The 17116-nt window shown below is 38.7% G+C and overlaps 1 protein-coding gene across 2 annotated transcripts in view; it reads left to right on the top strand.

Moving 5' to 3' along the window:
- The window catches only part of LOC110158421 (disks large homolog 4), a 30423-nt gene extending 15545 nt beyond the window's left edge, over nucleotides 1–14878 (top strand). The window contains exons 4-22 of one of the 2 annotated variants that reach the window (XM_055148446.1): nucleotides 4865–4918; nucleotides 5539–5589; nucleotides 5673–5797; nucleotides 6680–6849; nucleotides 7310–7446; nucleotides 8158–8302; nucleotides 8783–8918; nucleotides 9002–9158; nucleotides 9237–9339; nucleotides 9880–9994; nucleotides 10773–10949; nucleotides 11048–11090; nucleotides 11173–11203; nucleotides 11573–11620; nucleotides 11706–11807; nucleotides 11941–12113; nucleotides 12727–12839; nucleotides 12916–13007; nucleotides 13435–14878. In XM_055148446.1, the coding sequence (XP_055004421.1) occupies nucleotides 4865–4918; nucleotides 5539–5589; nucleotides 5673–5797; nucleotides 6680–6849; nucleotides 7310–7446; nucleotides 8158–8302; nucleotides 8783–8918; nucleotides 9002–9158; nucleotides 9237–9339; nucleotides 9880–9994; nucleotides 10773–10949; nucleotides 11048–11090; nucleotides 11173–11203; nucleotides 11573–11620; nucleotides 11706–11807; nucleotides 11941–12113; nucleotides 12727–12839; nucleotides 12916–13007; nucleotides 13435–13541 (2079 nt within the window). In that variant the 3' untranslated portion in view covers nucleotides 13542–14878. Of the gene's footprint in view, nucleotides 1–616; nucleotides 707–4864; nucleotides 4919–5538; nucleotides 5590–5672; nucleotides 5798–6679; nucleotides 6850–7309; nucleotides 7447–8157; nucleotides 8303–8782; nucleotides 8919–9001; nucleotides 9159–9236; nucleotides 9340–9879; nucleotides 9995–10772; nucleotides 10950–11047; nucleotides 11091–11172; nucleotides 11204–11570; nucleotides 11621–11705; nucleotides 11808–11940; nucleotides 12114–12726; nucleotides 12840–12915; nucleotides 13008–13434 lie in introns of those variants that run through there. The other variant, XM_055148447.1, reaches the window with a different exon arrangement.
- Nucleotides 14879–17116: the final 2238 nt, after the last annotated feature.

The following is a 17116-nucleotide window of genomic DNA, read 5'->3' as shown; positions in this document are numbered from 1 at the left end:
AAGGCCCTGAGTCATTTATAGTAACTTGTCTTCCTCTGCACAGCCTAAATTTCCTTCACATGTCCCCACCTCCAGCTCTACACACAAAGACAGCTAAGTAATTGCCATCAAACTTTCCTGCTCCACTCCTTTTGCCTTTCTATGGGAGCGGAGAGGGGAGGGGTGCACAGAGCAGCAGAGGCAGAAAATATGAACTGCATTCTCCAGGAGCACAGAGCCGCGGCCGGGACCAGCCTCATGCACTCCATTTACAGACAGGACAGAGCAGAAAGACCTGTTCACACAAATGATTTTTCTTATGCATCTGAAAGGGGCAAATCTGAGGAACACAAAATAGTGATGAGTCATTTTTCAGACTCCAGCCTTTACTCAGCAGGAACGCACTACTGACTGCCTCATCTGCCATTTGGGATTTAACATTTGTTTTTGAAATTTTGTCTTTCTCCATGGCCTTCTTGCTCCTTTATTGCTGAAAATGATATGTTGTTTGCGTTTATAACAATCAGAAGTCAAAAACCACAATGGATTTGGTATTTTTGAGGATTGACACATAATAAACAGCATGTGTTAATTTTTTGGATTTTAAACAAATTTCAAATGTCAATATTCTGGCAAAATGTTCATGACCGTGTGGTATGCCAAAAAGGTGGGCTCCCGCTTCCTCGAAAACGTACGGAAAGCCAAGAAACGACGACTTTATAAGAGGGTATGCAGAATTTGACATTTTAATTTTAGTCTCAGGTACATTGATTTAGCATTTGCAAATCCTTAAATAGTTTGCTTTAAAACTGATTATGGAGTGCCTGGGTAATCATATGTATGAAATTAAATTCACAAATGCTAATCAGATGTTGCTGTAGCTTCATGTTTGGGAAGAGATGCGTATCTGGCCTTAATCTCCAAATCGAGTTTCTCTCCAACAAACAGTAAATGACCTCACAACGCAGGCTATAATCTTCCTGTGCGCTCCTCCAAATTACCCATGATTCAATAGGAAACAAATTATGTGCGCATTGTGCTTGAATTGTGAGTTGAATTAACCTCTTTTCTTTCTCCACACAAACACATTAGGTTTGGTTTCCTGTTACAAAATCGTCTGTGATCTGAGCTGACTCACTAAACAGCTTTTCTCTCGCACAAGATACCAAAGTCTTGCCTCCTATGCCCCAAATTGCTCAGAAAACCCAGAGGTAGAGGTCAGGCTACTGTTTATACTCTATTGCAGCATCCATCTAAATTCACTACTGCTGACCCAAAGTTGCTGACAAAGCCGAGAAGCTGGACTTTGCATATATTTCACAGAGTACATGGTTTCAGAGTATATAGTTTGCATGGCGTGGCTAGCTTTTATGTATCCCGCCCTCCCCAGTTGCTGTGTGAGGTGCGCGAACACTAATGCAGCCTCTGGGCAGTGTCCAGCTCAGCTCCTTCCTTCTTCTTAATGATATTGGCGTTTTTTTTTCCTCCAACAGTAACAGTTTAACAATCAATGCTGCAGGCTAAGGGAGTACGTTTATGGCATGAATAAAAAGGTGGTTAGTGTTATACAAGCATTTTTATCTCGTGGGCTAAACTGTAGTTGCAGCACACATCTAAAAATAGGAACTCTTTTTGTACAATTCATAGCTCCTTGTGTATATTAATGACTTATCTGTTGAATGTTTTATTTTGCTGACAACAATGTTTAATACTATTGTGTGAGTCATGTATTTATACTACTGTGTGACTCAAATTCTAAAAGGTCCAGATTCACCCACCAATTGTACTCACTTTGTTTTTCCTATTGGCTACTTTACATAATCAAATTCTTTAGTTACTTGTGAGCAAAGATTTGTATGTTGATTTGCAATCATGTTACTTACAGCACTGAAACGAGTACTGAAAAGTTGAACTAAAATAAAAGTAAAAAGCACAATGTGGAAATAATTACTTAGAGTACTACTTACTTTTAAACATGGTTTTAGTGTAATTTTAGGTCAATCTTTTGTACAGAACTTGAAATGAAACCGTTTACTGTGAAATTATGTTGTTTTAAACCACAATCATCATATAATCTTAACTGACCAATCAGAGCAGGTGATGGAGTGCAGATAACTGTACATTTGAACGATTAGGACTTGTACTGTGCTCAGACAGTAACTTGCGTTATTTTAAGTTTTGCAACAAATTACAATTGTATAGTTAGAATTAAGTTACAAGTACTAAACAATACTCAAAAAAGTATAATTACCAAACATTCTGCTCTGCTTAAATGATGTGAGTATTTGTAATGCATTACCCTCCACTTCTGTTTACTTCAGATTCCCTCCCAACCCCTGCTTTTTCAGACTTGGGACCACGATTCAAACCACACTGGCTTAAGAAGCTTTGTGTTTACTGTATATTATGTGCATGAATACCTGAGTATGTCCATAGGCAGTAAGTAAATAATAGTTGGTGTGACATTTAACACTGCATTTAACACTCTGTATGTTAATGAAGCAGGGTGTACAGTATAAGGAGTGGCCGGGATGTGAGTGCTGCCTGTAAAAACACAACAGTGAGGCCAGTTAGCTGAATAGGTTGGTGTTAAAATATAGGTGGGTGATGGCAGCCAAACACAGTAAATCCTTACAAGCCTGATGTCCAATGACTTGACAGAGAGAGGAGGAGAGAGTGAGAGGGGCTTTGTCAAAATCGCTGCAGGAAAACTGCCTGGCACCAGGCTTAGATTTCTGCTGGCTATACTCATTATTTCAGTCTCCAGATAAGGATGAATTTGACGTAATGTTCAGCGGCGTGGCTCATTGGACATTGTTGTACAGTATTGTAACAAGGTTTGGCACAAGGATATTTGGTACCATTTTACAACAACAGCAGCACTATTTACAGCCTTATGAAAGCATGAAGAAAAAATGTTTAAGACACGATATTAAGGGGTTAGGAGCTGGGTTAGGCAAGGGTATAAATGTAGTTACTATGCTTGAATCATTCTTAACAAACCATTTGTTCATTATTTTTATTTTTATTTTTTTCGCATGTTTTATTAATGCTAATTAAGGTGTAGTGCTATGAAGTACATACAAAGTAATCCTGAGTATTAGGGAGAATAAATGTTTTATCAGTGTAACCATGTAAACTGCTGATGACAGGGGTCCATGTTTGTGATATTTGGCAGGCATTTATTTTGTATTTAAAGACAGCCATAGCTGTCCATTGCAAAAGACATTGTTGTATGTGGAAATATGATCATATCAAATTTTATCCCAATCTGAGTGATCAGATCTGATGATCTGGCAATCTGGAGTACTTATTTTAATGTATTTTGCTTGTCTCATCCTGCCCTCTTTTGGCCTGTCATTGTCTGAGTGAATGACAGGGGTTTTCACCCCATCACAGTGAAGGATGAAGTTTATAAAGATATAAACCCAAATTGTGACCTAAGCTGGAAGTAAATCAAGATGTATTTTTGCCCTATTGTCCCTGAAATACATCTTTGGTATGATCTACTGATATCCAAGGGTTTCAGAATAAGTAAATATAACAATTTAAAACAAAATATATATTTTGAATGACATTGCATGTTAGCTGAAAATCCCTGAAGAGTCTAGGCAGAAAACTGTTGCCCAGTTTATTTTTGGTCACAACACAGTTTACCACCATTTACAGCAGCTGTTTGCATCTCATTGTACATTGTACATTGTACATCTCTTTAGTTTTTTCACTATATACTCCACTTTTTTATGTCCTTATATTGTTGGTAGTAGCTCTTTCTCACATATTATACAGATTTTTTTATTTGGAATTATGTTATTGACGTACTGTAGGGTGCAGAGGACCTCTTCCATGCACAGTGCAAATTAGTTTATGTTATTGTTGTCATTATGTTGACCCAAACAGCAGATGTGGAGTATTGTAATTGAGCATCTATGTTTTGGATATCATCGTGTGTGGCTTTTGTGTAACTGTACAATCCATCAACGATAAAATATGGCTGCAAACCACATTGTCAAAACACATCAGTTCTTTCATAGACAAGTTGCTTTGTTCTGACTGTTTAATCATCAAACTGTCTGTCACTGACTTACACTCTCCCGATCTTTTGCTCAAGTGCTAGGAGACTGCCACAGCGCTGTGATGTGAATGTAGTGGGTGGTGAGGGTGACTGTACGTCATATTGATCAAAGAAGCTACACTATTTTGCAATCTAACCCAGAGTTTTACCTAAATGTCATCACACCATTTTAGTTATGTTAGCTTTGTGAATACTCTTTATGAAGGTGACCACTTTAAATTGTAGAAAACAAGGACAGGTTGAATGTAGTGCGACATGTGGAGAGAATCAGGAAATGTAAGTCTGTAGATAATAACTCCAAAAACACCAAATGATTTACAGTTTTTATCAACTGAGTTTGTGCAATTATAGGTGCAAATATATTAGGTAAGGCAAGGCAACTTTATTTGTACAAATTTATGCTCAAAATAATTCAAAGCACTTTACAGATTGAGACTGAATCACAATATTACAACCCTGAATGCCAGTGCACCCAAAATCTACATTTCAGATAGAAAAAATATTCTGTTGAATGTAAATCTAATATTTCATAATTCAAGTGGCTTCAGTGAAAAAATGGGACATTCTCTAAATAAGTGGGACAAGGGACAGGGGCCTAATTGACTGTACTGGATGACCACAAGAGGGACAGATGGCTGTCCTACTCTTCATGGATATGTAACTGTTTTTTTCAAAGCAGGGAGAGCACTGTAACAACTACAGGCTCCCATGGAGCTGTTGGCCTGGATGTATTGGAGATATACTCCAACAATAACCCCATTTCAAAATGATTATTTCTTAATAACTTTTCTCCTCTGTCTGTGTCTCCAGGGAAACACGCCTCCTGTGGTGGTGAACACTGACACACTTGACGGCTCGCCATATGTGAGTATTAGCCCTTATCACACTCACATTATATTAATATGATCCATATAATTTTACTTTATCAACTGGAAAAACTTTGTTGAGTCTGTAGCTTTATACAAAGTTATTTAACATAAGGACAGAAATGCATTATTCTAGTTCTACCTTGCTTCAGACACATAATTTGTATTAAATAGATTAGATTAAAAAGTGCACTGCCTCCTCAACAAAAAGTCGAGTCTCTCTGATCAGTTTTATTGCACCGCTACATCACTACTAAAGTTTGTTTTCTAGGTCAACCAAAAAAAGCATTTGTCTGAAGTTTTCGTAGCTTCTGCTCCTCTGGGACTTTTTTAATTGCAGAGGTATAGCTGATGTGAAGGCAGAAGGCAAATTAGACACAAGGAAAGATGGTCCAAGGAAAGAAGGAGAAAGAATAAAGTTGAGGAACCTTTTAAGCTAAATTTGGTGCTAGTTTATAAATTTTGTTCAACTGTATTTCAGGTTAATCTTATTAGTTTAGGGTTTTTTTGTTAACAGCTCTAATTGTTGAAATTATTATCTTGAAAATTATGTTTTCTTTTCAGTTACCATTGTTTGCATTTGTTGTAGGATATCAATTAAGACTTTTTGTTCTACAGGTAAATGGGACAGAAGGTGAAATTGAATATGAGGAGATCACGCTGGAGAGGGTCAGTGTTAATTTGGAGTATCAAAATAGTTCTGTCATTCTGTTAAAATGTCTTAAATAAATAATTGTCTGTTTTCTTTGTAGGGAAACTCAGGCCTTGGCTTCAGTATAGCAGGGGGGACAGACAACCCCCATGTGGGTGATGACCCCAGCATCTTTATCACCAAAATCATCCCAGGGGGCGCTGCAGCTCAGGACGGCAGGCTCAGGTACACTCTCACACATATCTTAGTAGACTAGTGTTCACCTGACACCACTACATTCTATAATACTTAACAATGAGCAGCTCAGTATTTTATGATATAAGTAGCTGTTTAACTATCAAATTGCAGATTTGTTGACCTGGTTTGTATTTCATATTTCTGCAATACTGGATCTAACCACATGAAACAAAAACAAGCACACAATTTGGCATCTTGTCTGTCAGCGTAAATAAATAAAATGGAAATTATTTTTAACAATAGCTTCACAACGTGACACCATTATTCAACTCCAAAGACAAGATAAGATTAAATGGCAAGCTTAATGTGGACTTTGTTCCTTACAAATTATACTAAAGTTCAGCATTTGCAGACCATAAATTTTGATATTTTTGCTTAAACAGTGAATCTCCCATATATGCTCCTAGAATTAGCAGAGCAAAAACAATGAACAAGAATACACAGGAATATTCAGCTTATAAAACATTAAATTAACAGTTTTCTCTTCACCACTGCCATCGCCCCTCACTCCTTTCATGAATCATAGCAGTTGGCGGTGTGTGTGTTTAGTGATGTGTAGTGCTGTGGACTGTAGTTGTGTGGCTGCTCCTGTCAGCTGTGATATCTGAGGTTATTTTCCAGTTCATTATTGTTTCCCACCTCTCACACACCTGGGCCAGACTCACTGTCATAACCTAATATAACCCGAGCAGAGGTTTCTCTGTGCAAAAGGAGGCAGGATGTCCATGGTGAAACTAGATCCTTGACAAAGCTACTGTTGCAGATTGAGTGCTTCTAGCCTCCTGTGGCGATGTATTACATTCACTTTCTTTAAATGAAAACAGACTTGTTGTTTTTGCTGACTCTCCGCCTGCCTCTGTCTCTCTGCAGTGTGAATGACTGCATCTTATTTGTGAATGATGTGGATGTACGAGAGGTGACACACAGCCAGGCAGTGGAGGCTCTGAAGGAGGCAGGTGCTATAGTCCGCCTCTATGTTCTGCGAAGGAAACCTGCAGCAGAAAAAGTGACCGAAATCAAACTCATCAAAGGCCCCAAAGGTAAGTGCTGACAAAGTATGGCTACTGTGTGGGGAAATGTTTTAAAGGTGCACTATGTACATTTTCAGGTTGCTTGCCTCCATGGAGGTTGCATAGATTTGAGAATGTTACACAGTATGGCATTGTTTTTATCTATCTCCAAGGAAATTGTGTAGCTTTGCTTGGAATGTTACACAGTATGCCGATATATATACTTATTTCCATGGATGCAAGCAAGCCAAGTTACAGGTAAGATCTGTGGTGAGTTGAACCACCCATAGTAAGAATGCTGTTTTTGAATGTATTTTGAGCAATAAATACTTCTATTAACTCATGGTGGGTAAGTTTACTACAAATACTGTGGAACATTCCAGGCAAAGAAATATCACCTCCACCAAGACAGATCCCCAACTTTCTGAATCTGTCCCATCTGAAACTATTCCTACTTTTCTTACAGTCTGCTCTGGCTCTCTGTTCACAGGCTTAGGTTTCAGCATCGCTGGAGGGGTGGGCAACCAGCACATACCCGGAGACAACAGCATTTATGTTACCAAGATCATCGAGGGCGGAGCAGCTCACAAGGATGGCCGTCTACAGATTGGGGATAAGATCTTAGCGGTGAGTTTCTCATGCATAATGCTCCGATACAGAAATGCACCCACACAATATTCACATAGTCACATGACGCAGCCTCAGTCTCTCACTCACTCCACACAGGCTCAGTGTGTTTAAGCACAGAGCCAAGAGAAATAAATGCAGCTTTCATGGCATGGAACTGCTTTCATTAATATGTTAATAAATGAGTGGGATGGGATCAAACTGTCTGGAAGCCATATTTGCAATTAAACCAGCATTACTGCCATCTGGTGGGGACTATATGTAGCGCAATGCAGTCTGTGCTTTCAGTCAGAACAGTTAAATAAATGCTGACTTTCTTAAGGGTGTAGTATGCCACACATTGAAAAATATCTATCATAAGCCTTTTATGATCTATTGTTGCTTTGATCTTAAATTTGGTAGAAAAAACTGATTTATAGAAACAAATTTAAGACAATATTGTCTTCTGCATGTCATAATAGACATATTTTAAAACAGATTGATCAATTCTTGTTTCTAGATGCATTTGAAACTCTGTGGATAGGGTTGCTCTTTGTTTCTGCCTACTCCTTTTGAGCATTGCTGTGTTACTTTTCCAAAGAAAAATTAAATGTTATGAAATGTCAAATCAAAAGTGTGATGGGTATCATGTAATCAGACTATTGTTTATTTTGTCGGTTATCTTTAAATGAATGAGTCCCCTGAAAGACCTGTGTGCTTGTTCTTGTGCAGGTGAACAGTGTGTGTCTGGAGGATGTGATGCACGAGGATGCAGTGGGGGCTCTGAAGAACACAGCCGAGGTGGTATACCTCCGGGTGGCCAAGCCCAACAACCTGTTCCTGACCAACTCCTACAACCCTCCAGACCTCACCAGCAGTAAGCACGCCTCTGCACCACCTCAGGCGTTACTCACATGTGTTCAAAACGTGTGCAGAAATGCTGGTGTTTCATTTCCAACATTGGATGGAAATAGATCTTCTTTTGACAAAAAATCAAAAAATGTCAAATCTGCAAGACAACAAATTACTGTATAGATTCAAGGTTTTCACATGCACTGCATTTTGGGGTTTGTTGTCTGGTTTCCTTGAACAATCAAAGCAGACAATAGTTATGTGTCGAAGTTGCTTGATAAAAGGCTATATTTAAAACATTCTATTTAAAACACATTTGAAGCCTGCAGAATATTTTCAATGTAACAAGTCCAAATAGTGCATAAACTGACAGCTGTGAACAAAAATACACTTTGGAGCTTCTTGTAAAGCACTCTCATTTAAATTCACAGTGAAGTGTCAAGTTCAATTGTTTTCATGATTAACTATTATTATTATTATTATTATTATTTTTCTTTATTCTTAGCGTATTCTCACATGGATACAGACCTCAGCCACCCAAACTATCTAGGATCTGATTACCCACAAGCCCTCACTCCCACCTCGCCTAGTCGCTTCTCCCCGGTGCTGCACAGTATGATGGGAGATGATGATATCCCCAGGTCAGTAATGATCAATAAACCTTTTAGTTCTCTTGTACACTTGCTTTTACACTGTGACCTATTTTCCACTTGTGTTGTCGCAGGGAGCCTCGGAGAGTTTTGATCCACCGAGGCTCGACAGGTCTGGGGTTCAACATCGTGGGTGGGGAGGATGGTGAGGGCATCTTCATCTCCTTCATCCTGGCAGGGGGTCCAGCTGACCTGAGCGGAGAGCTGCACAAGGGCGATCAGATCCTCAGTGTAAGAACTCTTCTTTTTCTCACATGTTGGCCATTTTAGCAGTGCCCTTTGGTTTGACTGCTGTTTGCTGTGTTTCAGGTGAATGGGGTTGACCTGCGCATGGCCACACACGAACAGGCAGCAGCAGCACTCAAGAACGCTGGTCAGACTGTGACAATAATCGCTCAGTACAGACCAGATGGTAAGTACTTTTCAAAACTTAAAATACATCTTTTGACAGAGAAGGGTAGAGTAGACAAAAACTGTAGAAATACAAAGTAGTAGTCCAAGAAATTTACTCAAGAAAGTAAAAGAGTATTTTGGGAAACCACTTCTCAAGTTAAAATAATAGTAAAATGGATGCAACACCTAATTAATAATTTTATGTTTATGCAGTTGGAGGGACAGAACATTAAATAATGCACATCTGGTCAAAGCTGGTATTTTTAAAAGTTAGACAAAAAAAGATGGAAAAATAAATTAATTCAGAAGGAACAGTGTAAGAAACATAAATGTTCAAATCATTAAATATTGTCATCATAAGCTTTTGTCACTTGTGGACTCAATGTGGGAAGAGTAACCAAAACTTTTACTCACATAAGATTACACTTTCTATATGTAAATGTAACTGAAAAAACCCATCCTGTACATCCCACTTATGTATTTTGATAGCATGCATTATATGTATAGTGAGTTTACGTCTTATTCTAGTGCCATAGTAAGTGTAAGTGTTGTGCTTCAGAGTACAGCCGCTTTGAAGCCAAGATTCACGACTTGAGAGAACAGCTGATGAACAGCAGTATGGGCTCTGGGACCACAACACTACGGAGCAACCCAAAGAGAGGCTTTTATATCAGGTACCACCATCACAACACACAGGTCTAAGTCATAATCATCAGCTAACACAACTCAGATCATTGGCGCCTTTCAAAAAAGCTGTTTAAAGAAGATTTAATCACACGCTGCACACTGCTGTTACCATGTTGTTGTTATACAAGCTGCAGCTGTTTTAGTATTTCCCTTCAGGGCTAATGTTAAATTATGAATGTGACTATACACTCTTACACTATACGAGGGAGTTTTAATGTTGTGAACATATTTTTCTACAAGATCTGCAGTTAGTGCAAAGATGTATAATGTGAGTATAGACCTAGCCTCCGTGTTGGTATGCCCATTAAAAATACATAAATGCAAACTTCACCTATCTCATTAATTATAAATGAGCCATGCAAATTCATAGTGTGTGGTAATGGTACTATAAAACAGCACTAAAACAGAAATATAAATGTGAATACAATGTATTCTAAACATCTTCCTCTTATTGTTTTGGGATTGGTGTTATGGTTTGCTCTGAAACAACCCATGTATGTAAAACTCTTGACAGCTTTTTGGTTAAATCTCCAACTGACTAATCTGAGACTGATATTTGTGTAGAGACATCTGGGATAGGGGTGGGGAGAGAGTCACAATGTTTCTACAAACTCAATCTGGACTTTTTCATGTTAAAGTATTAATGTGTTATGTGTTATAAACAATCTGTCTAAAGAAGAGGAAGAGCAAGTTGCGATAATTAGACCTGTACTAATCACCCAATGGACAAGTATTTGCAATAACTAATATGTGTTTTCTTTCCAGGGCTCTTTTTGACTATGACAAGACAGCAGACTGTGGTTTCCTGAGCCAGGCCTTGAGCTTCAGATTTGGGGATGTGCTTCACGTGTTGGACTGTGGGGATGAAGAGTGGTGGCAGGCGAGAAGAGTCAGCCCCCAAAATGAGGCAGAGGAGGTGGGCTTCATCCCCAGCAAACTCAGGTCAGACCAGAGTGTGATTACTACTACACCACAATACACAATAATACTAAATGTTTAACTTGGTACAATGTACTAGAAAAATGATTGTGTTTTTTCAGAGTCGAGAGAAAAGAGTGGTCTCGTGTAAACACCAAAGAGAGGGTAAATCAGTCACTAACACAACAAGGCAACGTCAATCAAATGTTTAAACAAAAAAAAAAAAAATTTTTTTATTTTCTTACAGGACCATGGGCGTGACAGTTTGGGCCCTCAAGGTAATTTGTCTGGATCTTAAAGCTGCTGTACCCGTCTTAAAAACGCAAAAAACACACCAGCTTGCAATGGTCCGAAGTTATCCTTCACTTACCTTATGTATTCTGAACATCCTAAATATGCACCTCGATGAGTTTATAAGCTCTTTTCACAACGTTCAGAGACCAGTGCGGATCTTTGCTGTGAAGGTAAAGCTAACAACTAGCACTTCCTGATTATCGGACAGTAAAATACTTTCTAATTAAATGAAATATTGTGAACTATTGTGAATATTGTATGTATAAGACAAATGATACATGTTATTAAATTTTTATCAAATATATGTAATATATTAAGTTACATCTTGAAATTCTTCTGTGTGTCCTTGGCAGGGAGAGATAAACTCTCACACAGTTATGAGACTGTCACTCAAGTAGAAGGTGAGATCAATGGAAAAGACATTATTGTTTGAAGTGTTTTGAGCTTTTTCTAAATGTTCCTCTTTTGTTATTTTGAAATGCTCAGTCCATTACGCCAGGCCCATCATCATTCTGGGTCCCGTTAAAGACAGGGTAAATGACGACCTCTTGTCCGAGTTCCCTGATAAGTTTGGATCCTGTGTTCCACGTAAGTGTTACTGCTGTCAAATAAAACTCTCTCTCTCTGTGCATGATGTGTTCCTCTGAGAGAAACTGCACTGGCGTAAATCCTCAAAGCGTCAGTGTTGATCTCTATAAACAGTTGTCACTTGCCTTGACAGACACCACGCGGCCCAAAAGGGAGTACGAGGTGGACGGGCGGGACTATCACTTTGTGTCGTCACGGGAACAGATGGAGAAGGACATCCAGAGTCACCGCTTCATCGAGGCGGGACAGTACAACAGCCACTTGTACGGCACCAGTGTCCAGAGTGTGCGTGAGGTGGCTGAGCAGGTGGGCTTTGACTCAGGGATAAGAGATAAAGAAATCTAATCCAATCCACTGGATATTTTGTTTTAAATTGTTAAAGGGCCCATATAATGCAGTATTTTAATGTATGTTATAATGTTGTTTCCTCATCAAAAACATACCCGGAGTTTGTTTCACACATGTTTAACACACATACCCTGCATATTTAGGTCGAGTTCTTCTTTCAAGCTGAAAGCACTCTGTCCCACCTTGTGATGCAATACAGGAAGTGCTCCACTGTGTTCACTCTATACACCCTCACTAGAATCATTTTAATGATTTCAGCCCTGGAATTGCCCATCTCTACTGAACTAAAGGTAAAAGGTAGCGTTAACTTGAAAGCTACCACTTCATGAAATCACAAGGTGGAAATGTAGACAGGCTACATCATCTAAGGTTACTTACATTAGTGAAGTAAACAAAACACAACTCCAGAAATGTTTTTGATGACGTAACAGCATTATGACATGGTTTAAAGCTCATAAGAGTCAATTTTGCACAATATAGGAACTTTAAATTGTTAATTACTATGACTACTGCCCTCATCATTCTGAAACCTATGAGTAATTGTTTTTATTTTGTGTTTTTTCCCAAATAGCAAGGGAAACACTGCATCCTGGATGTATCTGCCAATGCTGTACGCAGACTACAAGCTGCTCAGCTCCATCCAATTGCCATCTTTGTTCGGCCCAAGTCTTTGGAAAATGTGTTGTATGTTAAAATCTTGTCACATGTATGTATTTAAACATGTCACACCTTCCTACGTTGTTAATAAATATGTTTTCAGGGAGATCAACACTCGACTGACAGAAGAACAAGCAAGGAAAGGAATGGATCGAGCCCTCAAACTAGAACAGGACTTCCTCGAGTGTTTTACAGGTACAATGTGCTACAGAACTGATATTTTACGTAGCTTTTTCTCCTTAAATACCCCAAGTCAACTACTTTCCAATTGACTAATATATCTCAGTCCGCCACTTTCCTCTGTGTCAGACATTTGTAAAGTAAAGTAGAATACAATGGGATGATTCAGAGTTGTAAAACATTTAAAGATGGATGTGTGTTTGCAGCAACGGAACTGTTGTGAATAGAAAGTGTCAACAGATGCTGAACATTAAATCTTTTATCGACTAATATGTTCGTATAATTAAACACAATAAGATTTTTTATATTATATGCATGGGGGAACTGAAAGCATTGAGATTGCTGACATTTGTGAATTATTAAGTGTCCATCCCCTGTTGTTTTCTTATGTATCTCTCTTTTTGCTCATTGTTGCTCTCTCTGTTTTCATGCCTGGCTGCAGCTGTGGTGGAGGGTGACAGTTTTGAGGAGGTCTATCACAAAGTAAAGACAGTGATCGAGGAGCAATCAGGGCCTTACATCTGGATCCCCACTCGGGAGAGGCTGTGAACCATAGCGCCCCCACCTACGCTGTCCTGCACCACCTGTCACCCTCACAGCCGGGACAGTCCCATACGCCTGTCCCGCTGTCCTCCAGCAAAGTCAGTGCTTAGGCAATCACCGCGAGTGACACAGACAAACCAAGCATATCAAGACAAAATCGTGAGAGAGAGAGAGAGACCACAGGGAAGCAGAGAGCGATACCAAAACTAAAGTGGACTGAGTCATCATCATGTGTAATTACAGTCTGAGAGAAGACGTCAATATCCCGGTTCAATGAGGCGTGGCTGAGCTCCGAGGCCTTGTTCACACTCTGCTTTAAAATGCACCAAGTGGATATCTTTAAGTACCGCTGCCAAAAGTAGAAAATCAAACATATTCAACATATATGCGTATTTAGATATGCCAAACAATCCTTCAATGTCTGTGTTTGCGACTGTACGATTAGGCATGTTTAATTGGTGCCACCTGTTTCAAAGATGTAAATGGTAGAAGCATTTGGGACAAAACTAAAATATGAAAGTCCATTCTAAAGATTAGTGAAACATTTTGATGCCTTGTGTGAACTCTCCACTTCCTAAAAGGATCCACACACAGCTGTATGTGTTACATGTTGTAGGTGTAAGCAGGGCTAGAGACATACTGTAAAGGGAGCCTTCCAGTGATGAACTTGAGATTCACAAGGTCTCCTCAATCTTCTTGATCTATGATAGTGGTGCCCCAAAAGACGCTGGTCCCTCTTTTTATCACAAAGTTGTGTCATCCTTCTGCCAGCTCTGCCTTGTCACAGGATGGAAGAGGGGTTGTCCTCTTTCTGTCCTCTCCTTTTCCACCAGGAGGCGCTGTTTACCCCTGTTCTCTTGGTTCAGAATGACCACGACTAAACAAAAGCTTCAAAACAAGGCTTCATTCAAGTTACTGTGAGGCATTGCTTCAAGGCAGTTTAAATAACAATAGAGAAATATGCTAAATTTGTGCATGCATTTTCAAATATGGTGGAGGCAGGGAAAAATAATTAGCAAAACTGACACTGGGAAGGATGCATTCCCCTTTCTAATATCAAGGAAGTGTTTTATAGCATGTCTTAGAAAGGACAATGTGAAGCGATGTGAAATTGAATCATGGGGCCATTCCTGTATACTTCTGAGTACTGTAGATGCTCTGGCATATAGTTTAGCCTCTGCCATCACAATCACACACACATATATATGACTCTACGCTCAGCTGTCTCCAGGCACACTCCTCTACAGGGGGATGAATGTTATCTCTCTAGGCACAAGCAGCTCCACAGCCACAACCCCCTCCTTCTGCTCTATCTGCACACACGCACCACTCCCACTGCACAGGCCTGTCACAATAATGAAAAGTCAGATTTATTGCCTAATTTGAGATAAATGATAATACTGAATTCCACTTAATTCCATATATATATATATATATATATATATATATATATATATATATATATATATATATATATATATATATATATATAAATGTGTTTCTCACCTTCCACGGTGGTAGGTCTCTCTCACCCTCATTCAGCTCGGGTCCTCTACCAGAGGCCTGGTATATATATATATATATATATATATATATATATATATATATATATATATATATATATATAATTTGCAGTATTTGCAGTAGTGCAAATAGGTCGATTTATTAATTATTGTGACAGACCTTCTATTGCAACCCCTGCCTTCCCACCCCCTTTAGCTGCAGACACACGTGAGCCACTGCCCCTGCTCCTCCCTGGACAGTACATACACAGTAAAAGCCATGGCATTTGTGTGTCTGTGTGTGTTTGACAAGGCTGTGATCACACTTTGAAGGGGACTCACTGCAACAGTATTTTTGAAGTAGTTTTATCATTCAAGTTTAGACATGGACATTGACATTGTTTATCATGCTCAAATGAATCAAAACAGTAGTGGTTGAAGAGGTTTGGTGAAATTTCAATTGCTACTATTGCATTGCATGTACAGTAGCATCTTTATGTGGCTTAAAATGCCAATGTAACACAGTAACACAAAGATTAAATTGTACATTAATATAAAACGAGAACGAAAGAAGTAAATATATTGATTAAACATTAATATAGCACATTTGTAATAGGGTGCTCTATGTCCCCTCCAAAGTGAAGACTACAGTCATGTGGCGTGAAGGACTCCTCTGTGTGAGAGCAACAGGTCTTTTATTCTCTAACTTCCACTTTCCTGTCTAATTTTCCCTCTACTGTCCACACAAAATAAAGTTAGATCATGCTTATTGAATAAATGGCCTATATATATAAATATATATATAGAAATATATATATATATCTTTTTTATGCCTATTTGTAAGGGGACTGAGTCTGTAAAAATCAACACTTCCAAACTATATCCCACTGATTTTTTTTTTTTTGGTCAAATCGTAGTTTGGTTTTGACTTTACTAACATTCCCATCTTAATGTTGCAGCAGGAAGCTACAGAGAAATATTCATTCTAGTGGAGCCGCCCTCACTAGAGCTTGACATATTAGTCCTTGTGGAACAGAACTCAACACTTGTACAATGCAGCTGTGCGTCTGTGAGACTGTGCGTCTGCTTGTGTGTGCGGGGGACAGGGAAACTGTCCAAAATATATCAATGAAACAATATGTGTCCTATAACATCCACTGTTGGTGATTGTGTACAAACTAAAGGATGGTGTGAGTGTGTGTGAGTGAGACACGCACAGATGTAGTGCAATACTGCTATATGATGTTATGCAATGAAGATGGATTTATCAAGATTAAATACTGTATTTATAATGTTTGCACTGAGAGGCATTTTAAGCTACAGGTATTGACCACAGACAGTTCAAGAACATTGTCATTAGCTTGTTCTGAGACTCATGTTTTCCTCATTTTCTTTCACCTGTTAGAATTCTGTGTTATTTATTTCCATATTAATAATTATAAAACTAGGGCTATAGATGCAATGGTAAAACGTGTTGTATACAAAAAGAAATAAGACCAGATTCATTGGTTAATACCACAAGACTATATTTATTGATTACTACTGGTTTTAAATTTTGGACTAAGTTGAATTAAATTGTCTTTTTTTTCCACCTCAGTTTAGTGGGGCATTCTTCTTCTACTGTCTGTGATCTCCTCAGATCGTTGTATCGAGAATATGGAAAAGGGTATCCACAGTTCTTGAGCATGTGTTTGTATTTACTTATAATTTTTGAATTATAAGCTGGAAGTGTTAACTCAAAGTGATCATTCATATTTACTGTTTATTTATTTCACTTCAGCTGACATGGATTTAGCTGGAGAATGTGAATGGGTATCATTTTTTATTTATTTATTTAAAAGTGTCACTGGTTTCATCTTAAGTATGTATATTTTTGTATTTTTTCACAGACAGATGTTTTGGTCAGAAATGCTGTATATAAAGATGAGTGGATTCACTGAGAGGTGATTGAAGGATTTCAGATTACAGCCCAGTTAACACAAGTCTACATTGTGCACACTATCACACACTCTCCAGCACTATCGCAACATTATAGACACCTACACAAAGAGAAGACCACTGCGGGCGACGTCACCTTTA

The sequence above is a fragment of the Boleophthalmus pectinirostris genome, unplaced genomic scaffold, assembly GCF_026225935.1.
Source record: "Boleophthalmus pectinirostris isolate CB_2022bp ecotype Guang Dong unplaced genomic scaffold, ASM2622593v1 HiC_scaffold_12, whole genome shotgun sequence".
In the NCBI taxonomy this organism is placed as follows: domain Eukaryota; kingdom Metazoa; phylum Chordata; class Actinopteri; order Gobiiformes; family Gobiidae; genus Boleophthalmus; species Boleophthalmus pectinirostris.
The sequence above is the reverse complement of the archived record's forward strand: the minus strand, read 5'-3'. Positions and strand labels throughout refer to the sequence as shown.